This window comes from Engystomops pustulosus, chromosome 8 (assembly GCF_040894005.1).
Source record: "Engystomops pustulosus chromosome 8, aEngPut4.maternal, whole genome shotgun sequence".
Taxonomy (NCBI): domain Eukaryota; kingdom Metazoa; phylum Chordata; class Amphibia; order Anura; family Leptodactylidae; genus Engystomops; species Engystomops pustulosus.
Genome location: NC_092418.1, coordinates 118,369,083 through 118,382,205, shown reverse-complemented (window position 1 = coordinate 118,382,205; position 13,123 = coordinate 118,369,083). Strand labels below are relative to the sequence as shown.

Below are 13,123 nucleotides of genomic sequence, written 5' to 3'. Positions count from 1 at the left end.
TGGATGTAAATAGAGGGGGGTCATGACTTGTAATAATCAGCTGCTGAATAGGGATAAATATCAGAATGTGATTTTTTTTTTTACCTTTTTTTTTTACTCAGAGTCACAGACAGTAACGGGAACCTGATGGTGCAGGAGGTGGCCACCAAACCACTGACCCAGGACCTGCTCAACCACGATGTAAGTCCATATGAGATTAATGAACGCTACAAAGACAGACAGATATAAGATAGAGAGATATGAGACGGATGGATAGATACATATTATATATGGGTATTAGATGTATGATAGAGAGGTATGAGATGGATGGATAGATACATATTATATATGGGTATTAGATGTATGATAGAGAGGTATGAGATGGATGGATAGATACATATTATATATGGATATTAGATGTATGATAGAGAGGTATGAGATGGATGGATAGATACATATTATATATAGATATTAGATGTATGATAGAGAGGTATGAGACGGATGGATAGATACATATTATATATGGATATTAGATGTATGATAGAGAGGTATGAGATGGATGGATAGATACATATTATATATAGATATTAGATGTATGATAGAGAGATATGAGACGGATGGATAGATACATATTATATATAGATATTAGATGTATGATAGAGAGGTATGAGATGGATGGATAGATACATATTATATATAGATATTAGATGTATGATAGAGAGGTATGAGATGGATGGATAGATACATATTATATATAGATATTAGATGTATGATAGAGAGTTATGAGATGGATGGATAGATACATATTATATATAGATATTAGATGTATGATAGAGAGATATGAGATGGATGGATAGATACATATTATATATGGATATTAGATGTATGATAGAGAGTTATGAGATGGATGGATAGATACATATTATATATGGATATTAGATGTATGATAGAGAGGTATGAGATGGATGGATAGATACATATTATATATAGATATTAGATGTATGATAGAGAGGTATGAGATGGATGGATAGATACATATTATATATGGATATTAGATGTATGATAGAGAGATATGAGATGGATGGATAGATACATATTATATATAGATATTAGATGTATGATAGAGAGGTATGAGATGGATGGATAGATACATATTATATATAGATATTAGATGTATGATAGAGAGGTATGAGATGGATGGATAGATACATATTATATATAGATATTAGATGTATGATAGAGAGATATGAGATGGATGGATAGATACATATTATATATGGATATTAGATGTATGATAGAGAGGTATGAGATGGATGGATAGATACATATTATATATAGATATTAGATGTATGATAGAGAGGTATGAGATGGATGGATAGATACATATTATATATGGATATTAGATGTATGATAGAGAGATATGAGACGGATGGATAGATACATATTATATATAGATATTAGATGTATGATAGAGAGATATGAGACGGATGGATAGATACATATTATATATAGATATTAGATGTATGATAGAGAGGTATGAGATGGATGGATAGATACATATTATATATAGATATTAGATGTATGATAGAGAGATATGAGATGGATGGATAGATACATATTATATATGGATATTAGATGTATGATAGAGAGATATGAGACGGATGGATAGATACATATTATATATAGATATTAGATGTATGATAGAGAGGTATGAGATGGATGGATAGATACATATTATATATAGATATTAGATGTATGATAGAGAGATATGAGACGGATGGATAGATACATATTATATATGGATATTAGATGTATGATAGAGAGATATGAGATGGATGGATAGATACATATTATATATGGATATTAGATGTATGATAGAGAGGTATGAGACGGATGGATAGATACATATTATATATAGATATTAGATGTATGATAGAGAGGTATGAGATGGATGGATAGATACATATTATATATGGATATTAGATGTATGATAGAGAGATATGAGATGGATGGATAGATACATATTATATATAGATATTAGATGTATGATAGAGAGGTATGAGATGGATGGATAGATACATATTATATATAGATATTAGATGTATGATAGAGAGATATGAGATGGATGGATAGATACATATTATATATAGATATTAGATGTATGATAGAGAGGTATGAGACGGATGGATAGATACATATTATATATGGATATTAGATGTATGATAGAGAGGTATGAGATGGATGGATAGATACATATTATATATGGATATTAGATGTATGATAGAGAGGTATGAGACGGATGGATAGATACATATTATATATGGGTATTAGATGTATGATAGAGAGGTATGAGATGGATGGATAGATACATATTATATATGGATATTAGATGTATGATAGAGAGGTATGAGATGGATGGATAGATACATATTATATATAGATATTAGATGTATGATAGAAAGGTATGAGATGGATGGATAGATACATATTATATATGGATATTAGATGTATGATAGAGAGGTATGAGATGGATGGATAGATACATATTATATATAGATATTAGATGTATGATAGAGAGGTATGAGACGGATGGATAGATACATATTATATATAGATATTAGATGTATGATAGAGAGATATGAGATGGATGGATAGATACATATTATATATGGATATTAGATGTATGATAGAGAGGTATGAGATGGATGGATAGATACATATTATATATAGATATTAGATGTATGATAGAGAGGTATGAGATGGATGGATAGATACATATTATATATGGTATTAGATGTATGATAGAGAGGTATGAGATGGATGGATAGATACATATTATATATGGATATTAGATGTATGATAGAGAGGTATGAGATGGATGGATAGATACATATTATATATAGATATTAGATGTATGATAGAGAGGTATGAGATGGATGGATAGGTAAATATTATATATAGATATTAGATGTATGATAGAGAGATATGAGACGGATGGATAGATACATATTATATATAGATATTAGATGTATGATAGAGAGATATGAGATGGATGGATAGATACATATTATATATAGATATTAGATGTATGATAGAGAGATATGAGACGGATGGATAGATACATATTATATATAGATATTAGATATATGATAGAGAGGTATGAGATGGATGGATAGATACATATTATATATAGATATTAGATGTATGATAGAGAGGTATGAGATGGATGGATAGATACATATTATATATGGATATTAGAATGTATGATAGAGAGGTATGAGACGGATGGATAGATACATATTATATATAGATATTAGATGTATGATAGAGAGGTATGAGATGGATGGATAGATACATATTATATATGGGTATTAGATGTATGATAGAGAGATATGAGATGGATGGATAGATACATATTATATATGGATATTAGATGTATGATAGAGAGATATGAGATGGATAGATAGATACATATTATATATGGGTATTAGATGTATGATAGAGAGATATGAGACGGATGGATAGATACATATTATATATAGATATTAGATGTATGATAGAGAGATATGAGATGGATGGATAGATACATATTATATATAGATATTAGATGTATGATAGAGAGGTATGAGATGGATGGATAGATACATATTATATATAGATATTAGATGTATGATAGAGAGATATGAGATGGATGGATAGATACATATTATATATAGATATTAGATGTATGATAGAGAGATATGAGATGGATGGATAGATACATATTATATATGGATATTAGATGTATGATAGAGAGATATGAGATGGATGGATAGATACATATTATATATAGATATTAGATGTATGATAGAGAGGTATGAGACGGATGGATAGATACATATTATATATAGATATTAGATGTATGATGGAGAGGTATGAGATGGATGGATAGATACATATTATATATGGGTATTAGATGTATGATAGAGAGATATGAGACGGATGGATAGATACATATTATATATGGGTATTAGATGTATGATAGAGAGATATGAGATGGATGGATAGATACATATTATATATGGATATTAGATGTATGATAGAGAGGTATGAGACGGATGGATAGATACATATTATATATAGATATTAGATGTATGATAGAGAGGTATGAGATGGATGGATAGATACATATTATATATGGATATTAGATGTATGATAGAGAGGTATGAGACGGATGGATAGATACATATTATATATAGATATTAGATGTATGATAGAGAGATATGAGATGGATGGATAGATACATATTATATATGGATATTAGATGTATGATAGAGAGTTATGAGATGGATGGATAGATACATATTATATATGGATATTAGATGTATGATAGAGAGATATGAGATGGATGGATAGATAAATATTATATATGGATATTAGATGTATGATAGAGAGATATGAGATGGATGGATAGATACATATTATATATAGATATTAGATGTATGATAGAGAGGTATGAGATGGATGGATAGATACATATTATATATAGATATTAGATGTAGGATAGAGAGGTATGAGACGGATGGATAGATACATATTATATATAGATATTAGATGTATGATAGAGAGGCATGAGATGGATGGATAGATACATATTATATATAGATATTAGATGTATGATAGAGAGGTATGAGATGGATGGATAGATACATATTATATATGGATATTAGATGTATGATAGAGAGGTATGAGATGGATGGATAGATACATATTATATATAGATATTAGATGTATGATAGAGAGATATGAGATGGATGGATAGATACATATTATATATAGATATTAGATGTATGATAGAGAGATATGAGATGGATGGATAGATACATATTATATATAGATATTAGATGTATGATAGAGAGATATGAGATGGATGGATAGATACATATTATATATGGATATTAGATGTATGATAGAGAGATATGAGATGGATGGATAGATACATATTATATATGGATATTAGATGTATGATAGAGAGATATGAGATGGATGGATAGATACATATTATATATAGATATTAGATGTATGATAGAGAGGTATGAGACGGATGGATAGATACATATTATATATAGATATTAGATGTATGATAGAGAGATATGAGATGGATGGATAGATACATATTATATATGGATATTAGATGTATGATAGAGAGATATGAGATGGATGGATAGATACATATTATATATAGATATTAGATGTATGATAGAGAGATATGAGACGGATGGATAGATACATATTATATATAGATATTAGATGTATGATAGAGAGATATGAGATGGATGGATAGATACATATTATATATAGATATTAGATGTATGATAGAGAGATATGAGATGGATGGATAGATACATATTATATATAGATATAAGATGTATGATAGAGAGATATGAGATGGATGGATAGATACATATTATATATAGATATTAGATGTATGATAGAGAGGTATGAGACGGATGGATAGATACATATTATATATAGATATTAGATGTATGATAGAGAGGTATGAGATGGATGGATAGATACATATTATATATAGATATTAGATGTATGATAGAGAGGTATGAGATGGATGGATAGATACATATTATATATAGATATTAGATGTATGATAGAGAGGTATGAGATGGATGGATAGATACATATTATATATGGATATTAGATGTATGATAGAGAGGTATGAGATGGATGGATAGGTAAATATTATATATGGATATTAGATGTATGATAGAGAGGTATGAGATGGATGGATAGATACATATTATATATAGATATTAGATGTATGATAGAGAGGTATGAGATGGATGGATAGATACATATTATATATAGATATTAGATGTATGATAGAGAGGTATGAGATGGATGGATAGATAGATACATATTATATATGGATATTAGATGTATTATAGAGAGGTATGAGATGGATGGATAGATAGATACATATTATATATGGATATTAGATGTATGATAGAGAGATATGAGATGGATGGATAGATACATATTATATATGGGTATTAGATGTATGATAGAGAGATATGAGACGGATGGATAGATACATATTATATATGGATATTAGATGTATGATAGAGAGGTATGAGATGGATGGATAGATACATATTATATATAGATATTAGATGTATGATAGAGAGGTATGAGATGGATGGATAGATACATATTATATATAGATATTAGATGTATGATAGAGAGATATGAGACGGATGGATAGATACATATTATATATGGATATTAGATGTATGATAGAGAGATATGAGACGGATGGATAGATACATATTATATATAGATATTAGATGTATGATGGAGAGGTATGAGATGGATGGATAGATACATATTATATATAGATATTAGATGTATGATAGAGAGATATGAGATGGATGGATAGATACATATTATATATAGATATTAGATGTATGATAGAGAGATATGAGATGGATGGATAGATACATATTATATATAGATATTAGATGTATGATAGAGAGATATGAGATGGATGGATAGATACATATTATAATAGATATTAGATGTATGATAGAGAGATATGAGATGGATGGATAGATACATATTATATATGGATATTAGATGTATGATAGAGAGATATGAGATGGATAGATAGATACATATTATATATAGATATTAGATGTATGATAGAGAGGTATGAGATGGATGGATAGATACATATTATATATAGATATTTGATGTATGATAGAGAGTATGAGATGGATGGATAGATACATATTATATATAGATATTAGATGTATGATAGAGAGGTATGAGATGGATGGATAGATACATATTATATATAGATATTAGATGTATGATAGAGAGGTATGAGATGGATGGATAGATACATATTATATATAGATATTAGATGTATGATAGGAGAGATATGAGATGGATGGATAGATACATATTATATATAGATATTAGATGTATGATAGAGAGATATGAGATGGATGGATAGATACATATTATATATAGGATATTAGATGTATGATAGAGAGGTATGAGATGGATGGATAGATACATATTATATATGGATATTAGATGTATGATAGAGAGATATGAGATGGATGGATAGATACATATTATATATAGATATTAGATGTATGATAGAGAGATATGAGATGGATGGATAGATACATATTATATATAGATATTTGATGTATGATAGAGAGGTATGAGATGGATGGATAGATACATATTATATATAGATATTAGATGTATGATAGAGAGGTATGAGATGGATGGATAGATACATATTATATATAGATATTAGATGTATGATGGAGAGGTATGAGATGGATGGATAGATACATATTATATATAGATATTAGATGTATGATAGAGAGATATGAGATGGATGGATAGATACATATTATATATAGATATTAGATGTATGATAGAGAGATATGAGATGGATGGATAGATACATATTATATATGGATATTAGATGTATGATAGAGAGGTATGAGATGGATGGATAGATACATATTATATATGGATATTAGATGTATGATAGAGAGATATGAGATGGATGGATAGATACATATTATATATAGATATTAGATGTATGATAGAGAGATATGAGATGGATGGATAGATACATATTATATATGGATATTAGATGTATGATAGAGAGATATGAGATGGATAGATAGATACATATTATATATAGATATTAGATGTATGATAGAGAGGTATGAGATGGATGGATAGATACATATTATATATAGATATTTGATGTATGATAGAGAGGTATGAGATGGATGGATAGATACATATTATATATAGATATTAGATGTATGATAGAGAGGTATGAGATGGATGGATAGATACATATTATATATAGATATTAGATGTATGATAGAGAGATATGAGATGGATGGATAGATACATATTATATATGGATATTAGATGTATGATAGAGAGATATGAGATGGATGGATAGGTAAATATTATATATAGATATTAGATGTATGATAGAGAGGTATGAGATGGATGGATAGATACATATTATATATGGGTATTAGATGTATGATAGAGAGATATGAGATGGATGGATAGATACATATTATATAAAGATATTAGATGTATGATAGAGAGGTATGAGATGGATGGATAGATACATATTATATATGGATATTAGATGTATGATAGAGAGGTATGAGATGGATGGATAGATACATATTATATATGGATATTAGATGTATGATAGAGAGGTATGAGACTGATGGATAGATACATATTATATATGGGTATTAGATGTATGATAGAGAGATATGAGATGGATGGATAGATACATATTATATATGGATATTAGATGTATGATAGAGAGATATGAGATGGATGGATAGATACATATTATATATGGATATTAGATGTATGATAGAGAGGTATGAGATGGATGGATAGATACATATTATATATGGATATTAGATGTATGATAGAGAGGTATGAGATGGATGGATAGATACATATTATATATGGGTATTAGATGTATGATAGAGAGGTATGAGATGGATGGATAGATACATATTATATATGGATATTAGATGTATGATAGAGAGATATGAGATGGATGGATAGATACATATTATATATGGATATTAGATGTATGATAGAGAGATATGAGATGGATGGATAGATACATATTATATATGGATATTAGATGTATGATAGAAAGGTATGAGACGGATGGATAGATACATATTATATATAGATATTAGATGTATGATAGAGAGGTATGAGATGGATGGATAGATACATATTATATATGGATATTAGATGTATGATAGAGAGATATGAGATGGATGGATAGATACATATTATATATGGATATTAGATGTATGATAGAGAGGTATGAGATGGATGGATAGATACATATTATATATGGATATTAGATGTATGATAGAGAGGTATGAGATGGATGGATAGATACATATTATATATAGATATTAGATGTATGATAGAGAGGTATGAGATGGATGGATAGATACATATTATATATGGATATTAGATGTATGATAGAGAGGTATGAGATGGATGGATAGATACATATTATATATGGATATTAGATGTATGATAGAAAGGTATGAGACGGATGGATAGATACATATTATATATGGATATTAGATGTATGATAGAGAGATATGAGATGGATGGATAGATACATATTATATATGGATATTAGATGTATGATAGAGAGGTATGAGATGGATGGATAGATACATATTATATATAGATATTAGATGTATGATAGAGAGGTATGAGATGGATGGATAGATACATATTATATATAGATATTAGATGTATGATAGAGAGATATGAGATGGATGGATAGATACATATTATATATGGATATTAGATGTATGATAGAGAGGTATGAGATGGATGGATAGATACATATTATATATAGATATTAGATGTATGATAGAGAGATATGAGATGGATGGATAGATACATATTATATATGGATAATAGATGTATGATAGAGAGGTATGAGATGGATGGATAGATACATATTATATATGGATATTAGATGTATGATAGAGAGGTATGAGACGGATGGATAGATACATATTATATATAGATATTAGATGTATGATAGAGAGATATGAGATGGATGGATAGATACATATTATATATGGATATTAGATGTATGATAGAGAGGTATGAGATGGATGGATAGATACATATTATATATGGATATTAGATGTATGATAGAGAGGTATGAGACGGATGGATAGATACATATTATATATGGATATTAGATGTATGATAGAGAGGTATGAGACGGATGGATAGATACATATTATATATGGATATTAGATGTATGATAGAGAGATATGAGATGGATGGATAGATACATATTATATATGGATATTAGATGTATGATAGAGAGATATGAGATGGATGGATAGATACATATTTATATAGATATTAGATGTATGATAGAGAGGTATGAGATGGATGGATAGATACATATTATATATAGATATTAGATGTATGATAGAGAGATATGAGATGGATGGATAGATACATATTATATATAGATATTAGATGTATGATAGAGAGATATGAGATGGATGGATAGATACATATTATATATGGATATTAGATGTATGATAGAGAGATATGAGATGGATGGATAGATACATATTATATATGGATATTAGATGTATGATAGAGAGATATGAGATGGATAGATAGATACATATTATATATAGATATTAGATGTATGATAGAGAGATATGAGATGGATAGATAGATACATATTATATATGGATATTAGATGTATGATAGAGAGGTATGAGATGGATAGATAGATACATATTATATATGGATATTAGATGTATGATAGAGAGATATGAGATGGATAGATAGATACATATTATATATAGATATTAGATGTATGATAGAAAGGTATGAGACGGATGGATAGATACATATTATATATAGATATTAGATGTATGATAGAGAGGTATGAGATGGATGGATAGATACATATTATATATGGATATTAGATGTATGATAGAGAGGTATGAGATGGATGGATAGATACATATTATATATGGATATTAGATGTATGATAGAGAGATATGAGATGGATGGATAGATACATATTATATATGGATATTAGATGTATGATAGAGAGGTATGAGATGGATGGATAGATACATATTATATATAGATATTAGATGTATGATAGAGAGATATGAGATGGATAGATAGATACATATTATATATAGATATTAGATGTATGATAGAGAGGTATGAGATGGATGGATAGATACATATTATATATGGATATTAGATGTATGATAGAGAGATATGAGATGGATAGATAGATACATATTATATATAGATATTAGATGTATGATAGAAAGGTATGAGACGGATGGATAGATACATATTATATATGGATATTAGATGTATGATAGAGAGGTATGAGATGGATGGATAGATACATATTATATATGGATATTAGATGTATGATAGAGAGGTATGAGATGGATGGATAGGTAAATATTATATATGGATATTAGATGTATGATAGAGAGATATGAGACGGATGGATAGATACATATTATATATGGGTATTAGATGTATGATAGAGAGGTATGAGATGGATGGATAGATACATATTATATATGGATATTAGATGTATGATAGAGAGATATGAGATGGATGGATAGATACATATTATATATGATATTAGATGTATGATAGAGAGATATGAGATGGATGGATAGATACATATTATATATAGATATTAGATGTATGATAGAGAGGTATGAGATGGATGGATAGATACATATTATATATAGATATTAGATGTATGATAGAGAGGTATGAGATGGATGGATAGATACATATTATATATAGATATTAGATGTATGATAGAGAGGTATGAGATGGATGGATAGATACATATTATATATAGATATTAGATGTATGATAGAGAGATATGAGATGGATTGGATAGATACATATTATATATGGATATTAGATGTATGATAGAGAGGTATGAGATGGATGGATAGATACATATTATATATGGATATTAGATGTATGATAGAGAGGTATGAGACGGATGGATAGATACATATTATATATAGATATTAGATATATGATAGAGAGGTATGAGATGGATGGATAGATACATATTATATATAGATATTAGATGTATGATAGAAAGGTATGAGACGGATGGATAGATACATATTATATATAGATATTAGATGTATGATAGAGAGGTATGAGATGGATGGATAGATACATATATATATGGATATTAGATGTATGATAGAGAGATATGAGATGGATGGATAGATACATATTATATAGGATATTAGATGTATGATAGAGAGGTATGAGATGGATGGATAGATACATATTATATATAGATATTAGATGTATGATAGAGAGATATGAGACGGATGGATAGATACATATTATATATAGATATTAGATGTATGATAGAGAGGTATGAGATGGATGGATAGATACATATTATATATGGATATTAGATGTATGATAGAGAGATATGAGATGGATGGATAGATACATATTATATATAGATATTAGATGTATGATAGAGAGGTATGAGATGGATGGATAGATACATATTATATATGGATATTAGATGTATGATAGAGAGATATGAGATGGATGGATAGATACATATTATATAGATATTAGATGTATGATAGAGAGGTATGAGACGGATGGATAGATACATATTATATATAGATATTAGATGTATGATAGAGAGGTATGAGATGGATGGATAGATACATATTATATATAGATATTAGATGTATGATAGAGAGATATGAGACGGATGGATAGATACATATTATATATAGATATTAGATGTATGATAGAGAGGTATGAGATGGATGGATAGATACATATTATATATAGATATTAGATGTATGATAGAGAGATATGAGACGGATGGATAGATACATATTATATATAGATATTAGATGTATGATAGAGAGGTATGAGATGGATGGATAGATACATATTATATATGGATATTAGATGTATGATAGAGAGGTATGAGACGGATGGATAGATACATATTATATATAGATATTAGATGTATGATAGAGAGGTATGAGATGGATGGATAGATACATATATATATAGATATTAGATGTATGATAGAGAGTATGAGGGATGGAATGGATAGATACATATTATATATGGATATTAGATGTATGATAGAGAGGTATGAGACGGATGGATAGATACATATTATATATGGATATTAGATGTATGATAGAGAGTATGAGTGGATGGATAGATACATATATAAATAGCATATTAGATGTATGTTAGAGAGATATGAGAGGATGGATAGATACATATTATATATAGATATTTAGATGTATGATAGAGAGGTATGAATGGATGGATAGATACATATATATATGGATATTAGATGGATGATAGAGAAGGTATGAGATGGATGGATAGATACATATATATATGGATATTAGATGTATGATAGAGAGATATGAGACGGATGGATAGATACATAGTATATATAGATAGTAGATGTATGAAATAGCACCGAGGGAGG

The 13,123-nt window shown here is 28.2% G+C and overlaps 2 protein-coding genes across 4 annotated transcripts in view; one reads left to right on the top strand and one right to left on the bottom strand.

Annotated features, from left to right (window-relative positions):
- The window catches only part of LOC140075952 (uncharacterized), a 364,396-nt gene that overhangs the window by 248,121 nt on the left and 103,152 nt on the right, over positions 1 to 13,123 (bottom strand). The gene's annotated exons all lie outside the window — the stretch shown is intronic.
- VIL1 (villin 1) overlaps positions 1 to 13,123 on the top strand; it is a 79,555-nt gene that overhangs the window by 42,554 nt on the left and 23,878 nt on the right. For all 3 annotated transcript variants that reach the window (XM_072122391.1, XM_072122390.1, XM_072122392.1), the window contains exon 8: positions 102 to 180. In XM_072122391.1, the coding sequence (XP_071978492.1) occupies positions 102 to 180 (79 nt within the window). The remainder of the gene's footprint in view (positions 1 to 101; positions 181 to 13,123) is intronic.